At 39.1% G+C, this 22,899-nt stretch overlaps 1 protein-coding gene across 2 annotated transcripts in view; it reads right to left on the bottom strand.

The window, feature by feature from the left end:
- Itfg1 (integrin alpha FG-GAP repeat containing 1) overlaps positions 1 to 22,899 on the bottom strand; it is a 164,019-nt gene that overhangs the window by 130,862 nt on the left and 10,258 nt on the right. For both annotated transcript variants that reach the window (XM_055621223.1, XM_055621224.1), the window contains exon 5: positions 16,030 to 16,104. In XM_055621223.1, coding sequence (XP_055477198.1) covers positions 16,030 to 16,104 — 75 coding nt within the window. The remainder of the gene's footprint in view (positions 1 to 16,029; positions 16,105 to 22,899) is intronic.

Consider the following 22,899-nt stretch of genomic DNA (forward strand, 5'->3'; position numbering starts at 1 on the left):
TAGTCCCGATAGGGGACGACTTCCTCCCCTTCTGTCTGACCCTATCCCCTATCAGATTTCATCAGGACTTCCTCTGTGGCCTGGCAAGGCTGTACACCCCCGACCCCCACCTCCAGGGGGAGGTGATCAAAGAGCTGGCCACTGAGCCCTTGTCAGAGACAGCCCCTGTACCCCTTACTAGGGAACCCACTTGGAAATTGAGCACCCAATGGGCTTCCTTTGAACAGGGAGGGTGTTTAAGTCCTCTACAGGCATGGTCCTTGATTGGAGTATTGGTCTCTGCAGGGGCCCCTGGACCCCAGTATTTTGACTCTCTTGTTCTCCTTGTGGAGTTCCTATTCCTTCCAGGTCTTTCTATCTCCCTCTTCCTCCATAAACATTGCAGCATTCTGCCCAAAGTTTGGCTGTTCCTTGTCTTCTCCTACTTCTTTTTCTTTCTTTTTTTCCTTCCTTCCTTCCTTCCTTCCTTCCTTCCTTCCTTCCTTCCTTCCTTCCTTCCTTCCTTCCCTCCCTTCCTCCTTCCCTCCCTCCTTCCTTCCTTCCTTCTATTTTCCAAATATGAATGTATTCTCAGAGAATTCAATGAATTCTTTTCTTAATATAATTCTTATTGATTACAATTTATTCACTTAGTATCTCAGCTGTAGGTCTACGCTCGTCCCCTCCCAATCCTGTCCTTCTTCCCTTCCTCCCTCCCTCTTCTCCCATGCCTCTTCCCTAATCCACTGATAGTGGAGGACCTTCTCTCCTTCCATCTGACCCTAGCCTATCAGGTCTCATTAGGACTGTCTTTCATAGTCTTCCTCTGTGGCCTGGTAAAGCTGCTCTCCCCTCAGGGGGATGTGATGAAAGAGCTAGCCACTGAGTTATGTCAGAGATAGCCCCTGTTCCCCTTACTAGGAAGCCCATTTGGAGACTGAGCTGCCATGGGCTGCCTCTGTGCAGGGGGTCTAGGTTATTTCCATGAATGGTCCTTGGATGGAGTATCTGTCTCAGAAAAGACCCCTAGGCCCAGATTTTTTGGTTCTGTAGCTCTTCTTATGGAGCTCCAAACCCTTCCAGTTCTTTTTCTCTCCCCCTTCTTTCATAAGATTCCCTGCACTCTGCCCAAAGTTTGGCTATGAGTCTCAGCATCTGCTTTGATACCCTGCTGGGTAGAGTCTTTCAGAGGCCCTCTGTGATAGGCGCCTGTCCCTGTTCCCTGTTCCCTGTTCCCTGTTTTCTCCCTTTTCTGATGTCTGTCCCATTTGCCTTTCTGAGTAAGGATTGATCATCTTACCCAGGGTCCTCCTCCTTGCTTAGCTTCTTTATGTGTACAGATTTTAGTATATGATTATCCTATATTATATGTCTAATATCCACTTATAAGTGAATATATAGCATGTCTGCTTCTGGGATATCTCACTGAGGATGATTTTTTCTACTTCCCACCATTTGTCTGCAAATTTAATGATTTCCTTGTTTTTAATTGCTGGGTAGTATTCCATTGTGTAAATGTACCACAATTTCTGTATCCATTCCTCAGTTGCGGGACATCGGGGTTATTACCAGATTCTGGCTATTACGAATAAAGCTGCTACAAACATGGTTGAGCAAATGTCCTTGTTGTATACTTGAACATCTTTTGGATATATGTCTAGGAGTGGTATAGCTAGATCTTGAGGTAGAACTATTCTTAATTGTCCGAGAAAACACCAAATTGATTTGGTTGTACAAGTTTACATTCCCAACAGCAATGGAAGAGGATTCTCCTTCTCCACATCCTCCTCAGCATGTGTTGTCACTTGAGTTCTTGATCTTAGCCATTCTGAAATCTCAAGGTTGTTTTGATTTGCATTTCCTTGATGAGTAAGGATGTTTAAATGTTTCTCTGCCATTTGATATTCCTCTGTTAAGAATTCTGTTTAGCTCTGTATCCCATTTTTTTTTAATTGGATTACTTGAATTGTTGCTGTTTAACTTTTTAAGTTCTTTGTATAGTCTGAATATTAACCCTTTGTCATAGATAGGGTTTGTGAAGATCCTTTCCTAAACCATAGGCTGTCATTTTGTTCCTCCCACAGTGTCTTTTGCTTTATAGAACCTTTTCAGTTTCATGAGGTCCCATTTGTTGACCTTAAGAGCCTGTGCTGTTGGTGTTCTGTTCAGGAAGTTGTCTCCTGTGTCAATGAGATCAAGGCTCTTCTCTACTTTTTCTCCTAACAGGTTGAGTGTGTGGTTTTATGTTGAGGTCTTTGATCCACTTGGACTTTAGCTTTGTGCAGGGTGATAAGTATGGGTCTATTCACATTTTTCTATAAGTAGATATCCAGTTAGACCAGCACCATTTGTTCAAGATGTTATCTTTTTTCCCTTGTATGGTTTTGGCATCTTTGTCAAAAATCAGGTGTCAATAAGTGTGTGGGTTTATTTCTGGGTCTTATATTCAATTCAATTGATTCACCAGCATGTTTCTATGTCAGTACTATGCAGTTTATATTGCTGTTGTTCTATATAGTACAGCTTGACATCAGGGATGGAGATACCTCCAGAGGATTTTTTTTTATTGTAGAGAATCTTCTCCTATTTCTGATGTCCATTCTGTTTGCCCTTCTGAATGAGGATTGAGCATCTTCCCTAGGGTTCTCCTTGTTGTTTAGCTTCTTTAGATTTTAGTATTTATATTATATGGCTAACATCCACTTATTTTTTCTCTTCTTTCTTTATTATTATTATCATTTATTACAATTTATTTAATTTGCATCCTTTCTGTGACTCCCTCCCTTGTCTCTTCCCAATCCACCCTCCCTCCCTTTTCTTTCCCTATACCCCTTCCCTAGTCCACTGATAGGGGAGGTACTCCTCCCCTTCTATTTGGTCCTAGCCTATCAGGTCTCTTCAGGACTGGTTGCATTGTGTTCTTTTGTGGCCTGGCAAGACTTCACCGACCCCCCCGCCCCCAGGTAGAGGTGATCAGAGAGCTTGCCACTGAGTTCATGCCAGAGAAAGCCCCTGCTCCCCTTACTAAGGATCTCACTTGGTACTATCCACTTATAAGTGAGTATATATCATATGTGTCTTTCTGCTTCTGGGTTACCTCACTTATGAAGCAGCCTCTTCTTTATAATCTTTGTTCACATTAATTTTAGTACACAAATTTTCTTTTAAGTTAAACTAGAGTATAAAATAAAGACCAAATAGCATGCAAACTACTTTTGACTGAGTTACAAAAAGGTGTCATGGCACCAACCTCAGTGAGCCTGATCAAATAAGTATGTTTTCAATAGTTATAGGTCTCATTCCCCACATAGTTCCTAGTCAATTTGAAATGTGTCATACAGTTTAAGTTGTTTCAACAATTTAACTTGTGACATTTTATCCTAGGGTGAACTTAACTAACTGTACATTTAATCTTACTCTTAACAGTTAAGAAAGGTCACAGAGTGACAGAGTTTGAATAAATTTAGTACAGACATGTGTTTGATCCATAGTTCCTAAAGTGTCCTGAATTCACTGCTGTAATAAATAATAAAACTACCCAAACCCTATCAGATTCCACACAAAGTCTAGCTTTCTGCCTTCTTTTGAAGCCGAAGAGCCCAGGTAGGCAGAGGCTTTTGTGAGATGGGCTGTTGTTTGGGCAGCCAGAGACCCAACCTTGACAAACCAATCAGCTCTTCTGCTTCCTTCTGATTCCCTCTTGATGTCTACTTGTGAAACTTCTAAAAAAGTACCCATCTTGATTCCTTTAATATTCCAAATCAACAATCAGTTTCTTTGTGGTGCTTTACAGCTTCTACCCGACTATGCCCTGCTGTCTTTACCCTGGCATCACTTAAGTAGCTAACCCTTAGGGTTTAATTAACAGGCAATGTTCACCTACTACTGTGTCAGCTGATGAAGGGAGGAGACATGGATGAGCTGCTGTGCATTTTAGGATGGTTCAATCATAATTAAATTTACATAAAGTCTACAGTGACAATAAAATTTATTTCTCATCTTAGAAATTGTTCTATTGCACATCACACATTTCAGAAATGAGCAGCAGGCAGCATATTTTGCAGGCAAGTCAACAGATAAACTGAAATCTCATGTAAGTGTTCAGCTGCTCTTGAAGGTTAGTGTCACACATTGCTGATTGAAACGAAAGGGTAGAGATGAAAATAAAATGCATAGTTCCAAGCAGATATTAAGTTTGCTCACTACCACTTCTTGACCTTTGTAGATTTCAATTAACTTCTCCCACAGAAAACATAATGATGTCAAAGTGTTCTAATTTGTGGGCATCCTCACCTTTTATCACAAAGAATAGCATTTATCAAAGGATGAATTTACATGTAATTAATGCCATGACAGCTTTTGGTTTCCTATGGTAACAGCTATCTGAAATGACTTCCAATCTACCCACTTATCAATGTTCACTTCATCATGAATGCTAACTATTTAAGAAATTCAGGTCAAAGCAGATAGTAGGAGATAGGGTTTGGCATAAAAAAGAATATCCAGAAAGCTTCAGATATTTCCTTTAATACAATGTAATAATTCATTTAACAAGTATAATAAAAGACATAGTGGTTCTTCAGTGAATGTACATGCCCCAAGGCCCAGACTCATGCTTTCAGAGTATAATAATTAAATAATATAAAAATCAGAAATAACAGCATTTTCTCTTATTTCCTTAAACAAAACTTACTGTGAGTTAAAGAAAAGGAATAAGAAAACTGTAAAATGTTTAAAAATTGAAAAAGTTAATTTATGATATTTACAACAACTCTTTTCAGCTTTGTCAGTGCTTCATCTTTAGGGTAGGTACATCATAACGAGTTTCCAGCCGGCCTAGGCTAAAGTGAGACTGTCTCAGAATATCAGTAGGAACCTGTTACACAGGTAAGAGCACTCGCTACTAACTGTGAAAAATGAACATTGCTGCGCATGGTGGCTCACACCTGTAACCCAGTACTCTGATGCACAGCAAGAAGATCACTTTAGGTCAGTGTGGTCTACAGAGTAAATCAGTGTCTCAGAAAAAAAAAAAAAAAAGGAAGGGAAACTTATTAAATATGAAGGAAAGATATAAAGTGGGTTTGAAAGTAAAAAGGAGAGTTCTGATCACTTCTTTGCCTTTGTCATCATTCTTTGGGATGAAAAGCCCATAATGAAAAATTAAACAAATCTTGAACAATTATTGGAAAACAGTTTTGAGAAGTGATAAATGAAACAAATGATAACTATTTGAGGCTGGACAAGATCGTTTAACAACTAAAGCTGCTTGACAATAAGCCTGAGGACTCGAGTTTGATTCTTGGGAGCCAAAAAAAATGAAAGGAAAGAGCAGATTCCTGCCAGGTGTCCTTCTGACCTCTACATGCACATTACAGCATGTGTAAACACATATATGTTAACACACACACACATACACACACCAATGAATAAATAAAATGTAATAAATTAAAAAAATATTTTCCACCAGGATGCCTCAGACTCACAGGCCCCGCCCACAACACATCCAACCTCTATGCCAAGCCAGAGCCTGCACAACCTTCTCCAGGAACTAACCCATCGAAGTAGCCTGACCCTCCTCAACCACCATACCTAGCCACAGTCCCACATGCAGTGCTGTATCCTATCCTGGCAACCTGTTCCTGCTCCGCAACCAACCGCTCAGATTCTTCCAGGATCAATCCTCACAAGCACCTCCCATATTATATCCAACCTCTCTATGCAGCCAGATCCTTATAACTTTCCCCAGAGTATAGCAAAGCAAGACAGCCTGAGCCTGTATAGACCCCAAGATCTACACCAGGTTCTATATGCAGCAGCCCAGCCTCGTCTGGCACCCATGCCTGCGGAGAAGCTAATCTCTAGGATTCTGCCCCAACATTTCTGCCAGGCCTGACCGGCCCATTGACACCACATCCACCCTCTCCATGCAGGCAGTCCCTGGACATTCTTTTCCATGTATAGTCCAGTGACTCTGCCTGACACTTTGCTACATGTGTCTATCCTAGATATACTCACTGCCTCAGACCCACTGGACTTCCCATACTACATATAACCACTACAGTCAGGCAAACGTGGCCCAGTACTGTAGGCTTGGACCAGGATTAACATCCTGCATATCCATCCCAGTCCTCTCTGTCCACCTGACCTCATTCTACCTAAGCCATACCAAAAATTTTGGCACAACACATATGGACATTCTCTCTTCTGCCCAGCCTGCTCTGTCCATATCAGAAACAGAACTAACAAAAGAAGTTTATGTGCTTAGATTTCATAACAAAAACAAATAAAACATAACAAACAAAACCAAAATCATGAAAGATAAAGCCAGTATTACCAGTCCTGTAGACATGCCTGCCAACAAGAATCGCCTAGATGAACTTTAGGACACAGAATTTATATGAATAATTGTAAACGTCACCAAAAAATTCAAAGAAAAAAGAAGACAGAAAGAGAATTGAAATAAAAAAGAAAGAACCTAAGGAGATAAAATATCCAAGTGATGTTCAAGAAAACTCAAACATAGGCCGATGGCAATGATGAAAACAATATACGATTGAAAATGGAATTTAACAGACAGAGGATTCAAGTTGAAATAAAGATGGGATTGAAAATCCCGTTAACTTAACTAGAAACTCAAACAAGAGCCTTACAAGTATAATGAAACAAGGCCAAGACAGAATATTAGGATTTGAAGATAAAGGATTATAGACAAAATAAGTAGGAAATATGAATTTTTTAAACAGGAAATGAACATACAGGAAATGTGGCACACCATGAAAAGATCAAACCTTTGAATTACAGGCACAGATGAGGGAGAAAAATCCCAAGTCAAAGGCATGTAGATCAGATGTTCCACAAAGACATAATAATAAAAACAATAAAAAAACATAATAATAAAAACAAATAAAAACAAAACTGCCACACACACATACACACACACACACACACACACACACACACACACACACACACACACAAGACACGTGGACCAATAGAACAAAATTAAAGACTCAAATGCAAGTGCAAAATTTAACATTGAACAAAGAAGCCAAAAACATAAGCTAAAAGGGAAAGATGCATCTTTATTAAATGGTGCTGGGAAAACTGGATGTTCTTATGCAGAAAACTGAAATTAGACCTTTATCCATGACTTCTCAAAAACTAACTCCAAAAGGATGAAAGACTTAACAGTGAAACCTGAAACACTAAAACTCCTAGAAAAAAAAAAAAAAAACATACACAGTACTCTACATGATATAAGTGTAGAAAAGGGCTTTCTTAATAGGACTTCATTTACTCAAGAATTAAGGCTAACTGACATGTGGTATCTTATAAAACTAAAAGATGCCTGTACAGCTAAAGGAATAATCAACCAAATGAAGAAGCCCACAGAATGGGAGATAATCTTTGTCAGCTATATGTAATATCTGATAGCTAATACCCAGCATATATAAAGAAAACACACACACACATACAACGAAGAATCAAAAAACTAAATGACCAATTTTAAAAAATGGCCTAGAATCGAAAGGGTTTTCAAAAGTATATACCCACATATCCATGCACATCCACACACACAAACACCCCTAAGAAATATCTCAAAAATGTTCATTGTCCCTAGTAATTAGAGAAGTGCAAATCAAAACAACTTTAAGATTTCATCTTACCCTAGTCAGAAAGGCAAAGACCAACAACAATAAAAAAGCCGGAGGAGATCTGGCAAAAAGGAAACACAACCAGAAACAGCACAGGACAACAACCCTAAGAATGTAGTAGTGGCACACATAGATTGGTGGTGAACAACAGCTCTTTAATTGAGCCTAAGACCTTCTCAACAATGGGGAAATTATACCTGGTACTGAAAACCTAGCCAACTACTCAGGGTTGTGAACTGTTTTCTCAATATTTGTTCTTATGCCCACAGATAAACATAGTTCTCACCCCTCATCAAGGAAACATCTCTTTGCAATAGATGCAGACCATTACAGAGAATCAAAATGTAAAGTTGTGGAATCCAGTCCCAAAAGATACATCTACAACAAAACTCCTGAACCTAAGACTCAGGGATCATTGCAGAAGAGGAGACAGAAAGATTGAGAAAGCCAGAGGAACAGGCTCTCACTGTTTGCTGTAATTGTGTTTTTTTAAAAAATGTCATAGACCTATAAAGCCTCATCAACATGACTGCCTAAACATGAGCTGAACAAGGACAACAATAATAGACATGCTAAACTGGATGAGGGAAAGCCCGGAAGACCTCAACTCTACACAAAGAACTATAGGTAACTAAGGAAGACTGAGTGGGAGAAATAGTCTCCTCCAGGGAAGAGTACACCAATTCTTTATCCAGTATCAAATGGTTGAAAACAAACACATACAAGTAACAATAGACTGAACTGATATTTTGCGTTCAGGCATAGCCACGTCTATGTATGCATGTAACCATAATTAACAAATACAAAAAAGCAATCAGCCCTTTTCGCCCTTTACCACCTTCCTGCTCTTTCTGCAACCCCCAGTGTGTGCTCTTCTTCTCCCTCCCCCTCCCTTGCTGCTCCCAATAAACCTGCATTCATATAATACAGCTTCATCTCACAATTAGCTCATTCTGTTTTATTTAATCAACCATCTGGTGCCCTGACTCTTTACTCGGGGGAAATTGAGCCCCACAAGCTGAACTTTGTGGGGCCACTCCCTTCACCTCATAGCTTTCTGCCTGCTCTGATCTGATCATCTTCAAATCCAAAAGAAGTTGAGCAACCAGCCTGGCAACTTGGCAACCAACCTCTTCTCTCCTCCCACTTCCTCTCTGCCTGAGGTAACTTTGAATTTAATAAGTGCCCTGTCTTCCAGCTTCTGCCAAGAGGGAACAGGTGCCTCTTCCGATTCATCCACAGATTCACAAAGCCAGGCCTTTGTTATGAGGTAATTTCATGGTTCAGAGACATCTGTTGGTCGATTAGCCTCACCAAAGCTGCTGATTCCACACTGATTTGGAATGCTACTTCAATAATCTTGGGATTCTGGTAAAGGCTGGGAAAATGGGTGCTTCTGGGTCTAAAATTGATCCCCAGACACCTCTTGGGTGTCTGCAGAAAATTTCCAAACTATCTGTCCAGGGTTTTTGGAAAGCGTGCTTTCACTCCTACCCCTCTTCCACTTCCTGAGGCTGTGTCTACACATTCCCTCCCATCCAGGTTCCTTCTACCCCATCCTGACTCTACCCCACACCCATGCAAGATCTTGGTGGATGGTGACAGCAGCAGGCAGGTGGGGTCAAGTGCACTGGGTGATTCAGTTTTAAATTTACCAATGCGGGCTGCTTAAAACAAGTGGCTGATAGCAATGTTGGTTTTGGGATAAAGAAGGTGGCTTTGTCGCCACCTTTTAAACTTTAGCTGTTCAGTCTGTAATGATGCAGTGTGATAGAATCAGCAGGGTTACCAGTCTATGAACTGTATCAAAGATTGAAAGTTTGATGACTAGTTCAATAATATATTTAAAGTCATGCTCTTGTTTTATGTTTTCAAGGTTAATTAAGCCTAGGATGGGTAACTATACAATCAATGTTTGTTTGGCTCAGCTCTACTTAATAGATCATAGTCCTCCAACATGTCAGAACATCTGCAGAATAGTACATTTAAATGCTTAATGACAGAAACCCCAGCTTCTAGCAGTGACCCTGAGGCCTTCAGGAAGATTTGGGCACAAAGACAGATGACTCCACTTGGATATTGTGATACTGGGCGGGACTGTCCCAACTGGTCTGCTGCTAAGGCCCTAACTAAAGTGTGGACAAACAAGACACCTGAAGAACTGACTGCCCCATTTTGGCTAGATAAAATAAGGTCAGTCATTCTCCCAAATTCCTCCTCCACAAGAAAATCCTCTCAGATTTGCTGGGCCCAGCACCCAAAGACTTATGTTGAGATGCTGCCCTAGGACTTGTGCCCACAAAAGCCACTGATACCACAGGAGCCTAAGGGGAAGGCCGTCTGGATAACAGGTAATCCTCTGTCATTATTAATCAATACATAGGGTGCGTGCATTATGCTTCCTGCGTTAATTTATCCTTCTCAGGTCTCTGATGGGTTTGAAGATCAGTTTAACAGCAGAAACCAGGGCCTTACCTGCCCTCTCAAAATCTACAGTTTATGTAAAGTCTGAGCTTCTGATAAAGTGTTTGAGGGTCTGAGAAGGTGTTTAAGATTGGTGATAAGAAAGTAATTTCAGGTGTATAAAAACTCTTCCCCCACTATGCTACTGTTTTTGTATTAAGAGCTTTAACATTAATCAGATTTTAAATTGTCTCCCAAGTCAATCTGTCCCTTTTTGTAAACTTGAAAAGTATCAGGAGATCCACTGGAATCCACAGGTCACCTTCAAGAAAAGAAATGCCAAACAACAGCCTGTTTCTCAGCCTGGCTATTCCTGAGGCTGAAATTCCTCCCCTGGTTTTGGGACTCCACTCCTCTAATTACCTAGACCACCGGGTCTGAAAGTCCATGGGCCTAAAAGTTAAACTCCTTAACTTTATCTTCTGTTCCTAACATATGTATGTTCCAGCATCCTGCTTCCTCAAGAGCTACATCCAGAACTCAGGTGCTCTGGCTTAAACCTTACAGCTGAATCTGCAGTTTCCTAGCTGCAGATGGTCTCACAGATCTTGGACAGCAAATAGAACTTGGAACTTGGCCAACATTCCAGCTTTTTGCCCCACTTCCCAAAATCAACTCCCCCAATGTCATCAGGAAGCAGCCAGAAAAGATTCTCTGTCCATCATCCATTTATCATCAACAGAAGGCTAGGATGGTAAAGTCACTACCTGCTGCAGGGCATGGCTGTCATACCCTGCCCTCACCTAGGGGTGGGGCTTCTCTCCCAGAGGCCCTTCAATATATAATCCAAAAAGGAACCCTTTTCACCCTTTCCTCCCTCCCTGCTCTCTCTCTTTTGTCCCTTACTCCCAACCCCAGTGTGAATTCCCCTTCCCCAACCTCGCTACTCTCAATAAACCTGAATTTATGTAATAGTAATAGTAATAATAATAGTAATAGTAATAATAATAATAATAATAATAATAATAATAATAATAATAAGCAACCAAAGAGATATATATGGGAGGGTTGGGTGGGTAAAGGGGAAGGGGAAAATGATATAATTATAATCTTAAAAAATAAATAATTAAAAACTTTTAAATGTTTGAATAATAGATATAACATTCTCATGTAGTCATTGCATATTATATAAAAGAACTGAAATACATTCCCATCATTAATATGTACAATCATTATGCATTAATTAAAAATTTTACATAAGTCTTAAAAGTGTTATACACATATGGCTACTGTTCATGCCTGTAATACTATACTGTGAAGTAAACAGAACATGGTAAGTATGTATTTATCATGTAGCTACTATCATGAAGCATAAAATTTGGGTTTGTCTCAAAAACATGTCTGAACCCAGTGACCCAGAGAAATCCTGAATATAAAACTTTTATTTGTACCCTTGATTAACATTACAGACACAATGTTTTTATCAGTACTAAAGTTATTCTGAAAGCTTATGCAACATCAGTTTAAAATATCCTTTTATAAAAAATGTCTATTAATGATAAGCTCATATAATTGTAGAAGACAGTCTAACACCTCATAACTAGGTGTTATTACTAAGTAATGTGATACATTATTACGTGGTTTCAGGCAAGTACAAAGTGAATTTGAGGCACAAAATGAAGCTTCCCATTTGACCACTTGACATAATATAATTACCTCTTCCATTTTACCATCACACTGTCACATAGCCCCCACCAGATTCAACACATGGTTGATCCACGTGCTTAAACTGACCACATTCACTTGTAACTACAGCCAAAGTGATTCTGTTACTCTTACTGTGGGCAGTCTCCCATGTCCAAGAAAGTGCTAGTCCAGATTATAGCCCTAGAGTCCCAACACACTTTAATGAAAGCATTTGGCACTCTATGTAGAAGGCATTGCAAGTTTTCTAAAAATCTTATTTGGCATTCAATGAAAAGGCATTGCAAGTTTTCTAAAAAAACTATTTTGCTAGCCAAATTTAAGTAAAATAAACCCAAGAGGTGTCATATCCATAATGCATAACAGTTAATTTGCAAAAGTTAGTTTGATTCCTGATGAATAAAACTGGGCTGCTAATCTAAGTCTAAATAATGCAGACATTCTTTTGCTGGTGGTTTTTTTCACTTGTAGACTTATGCATACACGGTTGTTTGAATAAGAAATGTCTTCTATAGGTTCGATATTTCATCCCCCATTTGTGGCAGTGTTTGGGAGGATATGGAACCTCTGGGATGTGGACCCTTGCTGGAGAAAATCCTATACAACATTAGTAACATATGAATGTTTGCTGTCACAGGGATATGCTCAGCTTTTTTACAGTTATCCCACAATGGTACTGACAAAATGTGTGTGTACATGTGTGGACACATTGTATCCCTGTGCAGGCGAGGATTGACCCAGGGTTTTCTGCATACTAACCATACATCTTAGAAATAAATAATCCTTCCAATCACAAGAGAGATTTGTATGTGTGTGTGAGCAAATATTGCTCTTACAGAAGACCCAAGTTTGATTTTCAGCATCCATGTCAAGCAGTTCACAATTGCCTGTAACTACAAGTCTAGGGAATCAAACAACATTGGGTGTCATGGGTATCTGATACACTCTCTCTCACACACACACACACATATACACATACATTAAAAAGAAAAAAAAATCTTTTTTTTAAAATAAGTCTTTAAAAAAATTCATTAAGCTTGCCTCAGGATAAATCACTTAAGAGAAAAAGTCGGCTACTACTTTTTAATATGTCACTGACATTTGAATGAGAAATATAATGTAATAACAGACTATTAGTCTGGTCTAAGACTGTAAGAATATAGTATATAAGAAACACAAATGAACACGTTTTTAGGCAGAATAACTTTTAAAACCATCAGAGAAAACCTGACATAGAAATCAAAATAAATAAATCATGACAATTTTGTGTGATATTCTCAAGCGTTTTTCTGATTGATTTAAATCAAAGTCCATAAAAATATTGGAATTTTACTTTTTACAAACTACTATTTTAGCTGTGCTATAGATTTTAACTTTTAATGTCCAATAAAATGAGATAACTGTTTCAATGGAGACAGACCGAGTGGCCTGCAGAAACAAGGTTACAGGATGGGTACTACTGAGTGTGGTAGTGCTGGCTCTTGCACAAGTGTAGTGTGCAAACCTAATGCTGGGGCTCTACACAAGTAACCTGTAATGACTAGTCTGAAGAATAGAGGGAAGGCAGTACCCACTACTGCCTAAGCATGCAATAGCATGAGAACATGAAAAGCATGGGGAATCAGAAAGTCTCCCCAGTGGGTACAAGTATTTTCAGACACAAACTGTGGGTAGGAGCTGGGCAGGCAGAACACATCCAGTGGCAAAGGTGAAATCGTGCATGGGCTTGCAACCCAGAGCCTGGTTCCATGAAAGCCCACAAGATGAGTGTGATTCGCAGCACCCCAGAAAAGAGTGAAAAAACAACTCTAGAAAGAAAGTCAGAATGGCTGATACAGAAACTCCTTTCAGCATTGAAACACAGATCTAATTTGACTGAGTCATGCAGATTGGTATTCCTAATCTACAGAGCCCGCTACAAAAAAAGAGCCAAGTTGGTGGGGGAAAACTACCCTAAATAGGAAGAAATATTGACCGGTAATTTAATAGTTCCTATTTCATTTTTTATCTTTACATTTATTTTTAAAATTTATACCTGAATTTCATTTTGTTTTAGCTTTTATCTTATCTGAATAGATTTTTAAAAAAATAATTGTTCTCTTTTAATTTGTCACATATATTTACTTATTTTGGGAGCGTGCCCACGCCACAGCTTGTAGAGGTCGGAGGACAGCCTGGGGGAGTTGCCTCTCTTACTCTACCACATGAGTCCTGGAGGCCAGCACCCTATCTTCCGTCTCAGGACCACTGTTATCTGCTGGGCCGCTTCACTGGCCCTCCTTTCTCCTCATGCATCTTCTCTATAACATTTTCTCTACTCTTTCTCATAGTTCAAATCGTATATTTTCCCTCCCACTCACACATTTCTCCTTTCCTCCTCCTCTGCCCTTCACCTGTTACTATTAGCCTCCTTAGCTCTAAAAACGCATAGACTGCATTGGACAATAGTACTAGTGCTTCCGCCTCTGCCCGAATGGACACCTAAAAGAAGTAAACAGTATTTTTACTGCATGTTTACACTTGGACTGCTGTCAAATCATTGTTTCCATTCCTGCAGCTGGCTTTCCCTCTAACTTAGCAGCCAGGAACAAAGCCCCAAAGACACCTCACCAGGAAAATATATGAATAAACAAGTGGGAAAATAACAATTAGTCTTCAATGTCTAACAAAAACATCTCAATAAATGTATGGAACATAATAACAAAAATATGAAAGATATACAAGCTAATATGATACTATATCAATCGTCTAACACCTCAGTTTTGGAAACCAAAGAAAAGGAAATAGCTGAAAGATTTTAGAGCCCTACTTTCCAAAAGAAGCAGTGATCACAGAGGACTCAATAATAGGAGATAAATGAAGAAAATCAATTCAGGACTGGATAAGAAAGTAACAGTATATGAAGATGTGAATAATGTACTAAACAGTTTCAAAAGCATAGTGGAAAAGTTTGGCATGAAGACTGAGAATTCATAAAAGGATCAAACAGAGATGTTGCAAATAAAAGCACCTGTCAAATAAAAAACAGAGTGATGCTGTTCCAGTGGTGCATGCCAAGATGGAGATGTCATGAAACAACCAGCCAGGGTCACAAGCACACTGTCAATCACAAGCTTGACCTTGGGCTTTTTCCTGGGAGTCACAACCTGCTGTGGCAGGGGCAGTGACCACATAATATTCTTGGCCCTCATACTGTTCTTTTTAGAAATAGCCCTAAACCAAAGGACATGCTTCTAAGTTACTTCGAGAGTATGACCAGTTTCAGATATTTTGTAAAATTTGGAAGAAGGAAAAACAGGTTTCTCAGTCAATATTCACAAGTCTTTAAAAGTTCATTATCATAAATACCCAAACATTTGTATTCTTTATGAAAAACCTTTATAAAAGGAGATACGGAAGCTGAGCATTTCTCCACAAGACACCTTAAATACGATTTACTCTCGTTTAACTGAAAACATAACCATAAAAACATACTATATTTCGAAAACAGAGAAATTTGTTGGAACTCCAAATAACTATTGGAAGACATGCTGATAGGGCAATTCTCTTTCTCTGAAATCTCTCAAAGGCCGAGCAAGCAAGCAAGCAAGCAAACAAATGATCAAAACAAAACAAATACAGACTCTATAAGAACAAAAATTTACCTTGGCAGATGCAGAAGGAAAAAAACCCCAAAACCTCAGATAACAGATTGAAGGTCCCTCTTGAAAGGTGCCATGCCCTCACTAGTTAGGAGGAAGGTTGTATTGAAATGTAGAGGAACTGAGGTAAACACCTTTGAACTGTTTGCTTAAACAATATGAAAAACTCAGTATACATAAACTGACCAATGACAGTGTTCGCATTGAAGTCTCCAGAACTAAAAAGGGTGCTTAAATTTTTTGGCAATTATTCATTTGCTTTTTAATTTTACAAATGAAATAAATAATGAGCTAAAGTATAGTCACTAACAAGATGATGACCCCGGTAGAATATACTATTCATCTTATTTAAATTCCAGCAACACCTAATGCACTGCTATTTTCATAGAGATCTGCAAAGCCTGTAGATCTAATTCCAGAATGGACTAAGGTCGCTGTATATACAAAACGGTTACAGATCAAATCCAAACTGAGAAATCTTCCATGTTCACCAAATGTTCTCAAAATTAAAACAAAACAAAACAAAAAAACCAAGCATTTTCAGTAAGTTTGCTTTTCTTCAAGACTAAAGCAAATGTCACACACAGCCCTGGGAGCAGCAAGGATACATGACTAATTACACAGCTATATGCTTATTTACTCACCCTCCTAATAGTATCTGTGGCTGGCTGGACTCATTTGTGATACCAAACACATCAGGAATTAGATCGCCATTGAAGCTGAAAAGAAAATATTTAAAAAATTAGGCAGCTGTTTTTATTAAAATGCCAGCTTTAACTTAGCTTCCAGGAGTGTGAAGCATTACCATTACTCAACAGTGTCTATTTGTGGCCAATGAAGCAGAAGCGACAGTAGCCTTTCCAGAGCAAAATCTTTGAGTTTTGCTAATGATGCACCAGCTGCAACAAGCCTGCTGCAGCAATGCTAAGAACTAGATTTGCATTATGAGGCATCATACCATTAGCTATATAGCTAAAAGTACATATTAAGTCAATGAATAAAATATATATATTTTATACGTAAGCTTTCTTTTGCGTTGTTGGTCAGAGCTGTCCAAGAGATGCCCCAAACATTACATGCTATTGCTGTTTACCACCATGTGCTTCAGACACAGAGCCCAGAGGTAACTGAGCTAGAACTGACCTGAACATCTTCTGAGGACCAGCTTTCATGACAACAGAGGTTACAAGCAAACTTCCAAAGAAAAAAGCAATCAACAGTCCTACCCAGCTATGACACCAAAGAACCTTAACAACAAACACCCTAAGGGTGTAGTAGTGATACACACAGGCTGGTGGTAAACAATAGCTCTTTAAATTGGAACTAAGACCCTCTTAACAACAGGAAAATCATATCGGGTACTGAAAACCTAGTCAACTACCCAAGGTAGTGAAGGCATAGATCTTGGAGAAGCTAACAACTTCCACGCTATTAAACCCGAACAATTCCTATTGCATTCTAAATATTTGTCTTCCCACTCATAGATAAGTATAGTCCTCACCTCTCATCAAGAAAACTTCTCTTTGCATTCTCTGTGCAACAGATGGAGAGCATTCATTCCCAACTAATGTACAACACAACTCTTGAACCTAAGGCTCAGGAATCATTGCAGAAGAGGGGACAGAAAGATTGGGAAAGCCAAAGGAACAGGCTCTTACAGTCTGCTATGAGATTGTGCCTCCTAAAAAATGTCATATACCTGTAAAGCCTCATCAATGTGACTGCCTAAATATGAGCTGAACAAGGACACTTTAGTCATGCTAAAGTGGATGAAGGAAAGCCCAGGAGATCTCAACCCTGCACAAAGAGCTATAGGCAACTAAGGAAGGCCGAGAGTGGGAGAAATAAGTCTCCTCCAAGGAAAAGTATGTCAATTGTTTATCCAATAGCAAATGGTCAACCCTGAAAACATATATACAAGCAGGTTATACTTAATATATATGCATATACGTATACATATTTGCATGTAATAACAATTAAGAAAAAAGAAACTGTGAATTTGAAAGCGAGCAAGGAAGGGATATGTGGGAGACTTTGAATAGAGGAAAAGGGGAAATTATATAATTATAATAAAATCTCAAAAAAAAAAAAGAAAAGACAAATAATCCTTTTATTTGCATGTGCCACCTTCAGAGACAGGGATTCTGACAGCTGACTTTTTAAGCAATAGCATAAAGGAAAGCCTTTTGCTAACATACACTGGACACATCTTAGAGCAGGAATCAGTGTTGTTTTGTCACCTTTTTGGGTTTATCTGTGAGCTCTCCATAACATAGGGCTTGGCTTCTTAAAAGACGGGATGTGACCTCAAACAGGATTCAATAATTGATGTATCAGTTGCAAGGTATTGAGCAACAGCTGCAATGTTTTTGCATTTGTAACAACCAAAAATTAATTTAAAACCAAATATATGACGAATCTGAGGTACTTGTGGTAATTCTCACCTGTGTTGCATTATATAACCACACTGTGACCATGGTTATAAACACAGAACAAGCACTGTGCCCACCCAACGGCAACCAATGCACTGTGGCCTGGAACTCCTCGCTCCCATTGTACTACTGCATGGTATGAGTATTCAGAAGGTTTGTTGTTGTAGAAATAAAAGTTTAATTTTGCAGAGAAAAAAAGGTATTTTCCTACTGTCATTTCTCAGCATTTCAGTAACAAATCAACAAATAACTGAATTATATTGTGTTAGCATGATCTTTAAAATTAATTTTTAAGTTTTTCACTTAAATTTCAGGAAAAAAAAATCAATCAATAATGGCTTACGGTTAGGCAGACTTTACAACAATTTCCAAAATGACTATAAACAAACATGTACCATTTACAAATTATGTATTTATATGAAGTGGCATCGTCAGCACTGATGCTCAGAAAATGAAAATAGATCATCTTTAGAAAAGAATGAAGATGCTCCACATCCCACACTATGAAATGTTCAACCAATATTTAGTTTCTATGTAAAGGTAAAAAGAAGCCCCCTGTTCTTTGTAGGTAAATTTGACTAATCTTAAGTCAACAGTAAAATTATATGTTAAAAAAATCTGATTATTTTCAGTAAGTTTTCGAATGATTCACGCTCAGTATCTCACTTGCATTCCTCTGTTATATGCCTATATAGCAGAGTCTGTAGAAAGGGTGGAAAGGGGCAACATGTAACTGGTGTTTGCTACATGTAACTGGTGGGTTCTTTTTTCTTCCACCCTTCTCCACTCTTCCACCCTTTCAACCCTTTAACACTAGATAGGAGAAAAAAAAAACATAGAGGAAAAAGGAAAGAGATCCCTGAATAAAACCAGGGGTCAGAAAGGGGTCTTCAAGTTCCTTGGGACAAGAATCATCTTCACCATCAAGATATATCTAATTTCTTCTTGTTTCTTCTTAGCACACAACTACTTAACAAACTGCAACCAACAGTATCCAGCCATCAATCAGCAGCCCACTCCTCAGGACTCTAGCATTTACATATCCTTTGAAAAGTCCCCAGAATTACAAACGTCATACAATTGCAGAAATTATCTGCAGCTAACAAAAGCATACCTCGGTTAGAGCATGAGGCAAATCACAGTCAGCTGCTATGAAGCAGCCCCATATCCCACATCTGGGATTAAAACAGAAACAAATTCCTATAACATTTCTATGTTTTTTAAAGAAACCAAAATTACAATATTCTTACTACATTCCCGAGAAGGAAAACATTAAGATGCCCTGCTCTTGTCTCTCCCCAACAGTGAAGAAGGAAGTATTAATTCCTGGAAAATTTAGACAGACAAACAAAACAAAACAAAACAAACCCAAAACGAAACAAAACAAAACAAAAACCCACAAAATAATCCTTAGCTTCTATTCATACTTGTGATCAACAATTACAATAGCAATGGAAAAAATACACATCCAACCATTCTTAAAAAGTTGAAAGTATGCTCCAAGCAAGTACCATGCATGGCGATAACCTAGAACCCCTGCACAGATGTAGCCCATGGCAGGTTAGTTTCCAAGTGGGTTACATAGTAATGGGAAGAGGGACTGCCTCTGACATAATCTGATTGGCCTGCTCTTTGATCACCTCCCCCTGAGGGGGGTACAGCCTTACCAGGCCACAGAAGATGACCATGCAGCCACTCCTGATGAGATCTGATAGACTAAGATCAGAAGGAAGGAGAGGAGGACCTCCCCTATCAGTGGACTTGGGGAGGGGCATGCATGAAGAAGGGAGAGGGAGGGTGGAATCGGGAGGGGCTGAGGGAAGGGCTTATTGGGGGGGGGATACAAAATGAATAAAGTGTAGTTAATAAAAGTTAAAAAAAAAGAAAAATAGGATTTTCACACAAAGGAAAATTTGGTTAGGGAGAAGTAGAGTGGTAGTTTTGTTTCTTATTCTTTTTAAAATAAAAATCAAGACATTATTCTTGGAGGATAAAATCTGACATTTGAAATGTTTTGTTCATTCTAGTGCTTCCGAATTTTATGTAATTTGTGGCTGAAAAACTACAGTGTAGATATAAATTTTGGCTTTCACACACAGATACACACATGTGCATATAAATACTCTTTTTGCTATACTGTTGAATTATAATTAGTTGAATAAATATACATGTAGAAAAAAAGTTGAAAGTATGGGTTTATAGTTTAGACTTTTGATCACTCTTGACCCATGATGTAGGAATGATTTTACTAGCTCTAAATGAGATCACTGGAAACAAAAATGTGACCATACTTTACATTCCAAGAATCATCTTTATCTCATTACCAGTATATTCTTGCTCAAAAATTAGATTTAGTCATTCTTGTTTATTGTGAGGAAATAAACCACATAAAGGAAGACTTAAAGGACCACATATTCGATAAGGGGAGGGGGCCAAGATGGCGGCACCGGGAGAACACCATGTCTGAGAAGCGGGACAACACACTCCGTGCAGCGACCAGGAGACTGAACTCTGGGCCACAAAACAACAGTGATCGATCGTGTTTCCAAGGTGAGGGGAGGCTCCCACGGCGTGGGAATCCCAGGATCTGGGATTGAGTACACTCATCCTAACTCTTTCCCGCGCCACCCAGGGACCAGCAAACATAACCCCTCCTGGCAGAGGGAAAGGACAAAGAGGCAGCACACAGGAAAGGTGGACACCGAGTCCCGTGGCCACAGTGTCACAGAGCTGACTGTTAGCCTACCCGTGCACTTCCACAGCAGGAACAAAATAGAGAGTAGTGAGCAAGGGGAACCCCTGTGCATTCCAACTGGTCCTGCAAGAGAGTGAGTGAGCCTTCTAGGGAGAGATTGCCCCAGACCCAGGGCCTCTCCACAGAAGCAACCAGACGAGATCCCTGCTACCCACACCCCTAGTGTGGGCATCATAGGGATTCTTGGGAGAGCGACCCCAACATTGAAGCCTCTGCCTTGCGGGTCCACCAGGGTAATCCAGGCAAACAATCCCTGGATCTCAGTCAGAACTGCGTAATAGTGGCTTGCAGGCCACTGCAATAATCAGAGAATCCGCACATGCACACTGTGCCCGCTAAAAGCGCACTCAAATAGCGCCAGCGTCACATTCCTTACTTAGGCAAAACTGAAAACACCAGCAACCCCGCAAAACAATGGACACTTCAATTCACTAGATATACAAGAAAACGACCTTAAAACTATGTTTCTCCAGCTATTAGAGGCCCATAGAGATGAAATGAACAAAGCCCTCAGAGAAATAACCAAAGAAATCGAGACTAACCAAGAGGAAACAAATCGTGCTCTCAGAGAAATGACCACGAAAATTGAGGCAAACAGAGAAGAAATGCACAAAGCTCTCAAAGAAATGTCCACACAAATGAAGGCAAATAAAGAAGAAATAAACAAAGCTCTCATAGAAATACAGGCAATTATACCCAAAGAAGTAGAGGCACAATTAGTGATACATAGAGAGGAAACAGACAAAAAAAAAAAAATAGAAGCTATCATTGAAAAGCAGGAGTCCACATTCAAACAGATGAAGGAAATGGTGCAAGACATGAAAACAGAATTAGAATCAATAAAGAAAACACAAATAGAGAAAAACCAGGAGCTGGAGAACATAGAGAAAAGATCAGGCACCACAAAGGTAAGCATCACCAACAGAATACAAGAGATGGAAGAAAGAATCTCAGGAGCCGAAGATACACTTGCGGAAATTGACACGTCTCTCAAAGAAAAAATAAAATCAGAAAAGTTCCAAACACAAAACATCCAAGAAATCAAGGACACCATGAAAAGACAAAACCTAAGAATAATAGGAGTAGAAGAAAAAGAAGACATCAGGCTCAAAGGTCCGGAAAATATTTTCAAGAAAATTATAGAAGAAAACTTTCCCAACTTAAAGAAGGAGATGGCCATAAACATACAAGAGGCTTACAGAACACCAAGTAGACTAGACCAGAAAATAAATTCTTCACGTCACATCATAGTCAAAACACTGAACCTACAAAACAAAGAAAAAATTCTAAAAGCAGCAAGGGAAAAAGGCCAAGTAATATATGAAGGTAGACCTATCAAAATCACACCAGATTTCTCAACAGAAACTATGAAAACCAGAAGGGCCTGGACAGAAATCATACAGTCCTTAAAGGACCACAGATTCCAACCCAGACTACTATACCCAGCAAAACTTTCAATCAACATAGATGGAGAATTCAAGATATTCCAAGACAAAACCAAATTTAAACAATATCTACATAGTAACCCAGCTCTACAGAAGTTACTAGAAGGGAAACTCCAAACCAAAGAAAACAACTACATCGAAGGAAACAGAGGAAATAGATAACTACACAACAAAAAAACCAAAAGAAGACAAGCAATGAAACTCAGTGACACCACCAACACCACATCTAAAGTAAGTAACAATTGTTGGTCACTAGTTTCTATCAATATCAACGGACTCAACTCCCCAATTAAAAGACACAGACTAACAGAATGGTTGCGGAAACAGGATCCATCATTCTGTTGCATCCAAGAAACACACCTATGCAACAAAGATAAACACTACCTCAGAGTAAAGGGCTGGAAAAATGTCTTTCAAGCAAATGGTTCCAGAAAACAAGCGGGAGTAGCCATCCTAATATCTAATAAAATAGACTTTCAACCCAAGTTAATCAAAAAAGATAAGGACAGCCACTATATTCTCCTCAAAGGAAAAATCCACCAAGAGGACATCACAATTTTGAATATCTATGCCCCAAATACAAGAGCACCTACATTCGTAAATGAAACAATATTAAAGCTTAAATCACACATTGATCCTAAAACCCTAATAGTGGGAGACTTCAACACTCCACTCTCACCAAGAGACAGATCCACTAGACAGAAAACAAATAGGGAAATAAAAACACTTACAGAGACCCTACATCAAATGGTCCTAATAGACGTCTACAGATCTTTTCATCCAAACTCAAAAGAGTATACCTTCTTTTCAGCACCGCATGGAACCTTCTCCAAAATAGACCATATAGTTGGTCATAAAGAAAGCCTCAACAGATACAAAAAG

This window comes from Psammomys obesus, unplaced genomic scaffold (assembly GCF_907164565.1).
Source record: "Psammomys obesus unplaced genomic scaffold, mPsaObe1.curated_primary_1811, whole genome shotgun sequence".
In the NCBI taxonomy this organism is placed as follows: Eukaryota; Metazoa; Chordata; class Mammalia; order Rodentia; family Muridae; genus Psammomys; species Psammomys obesus.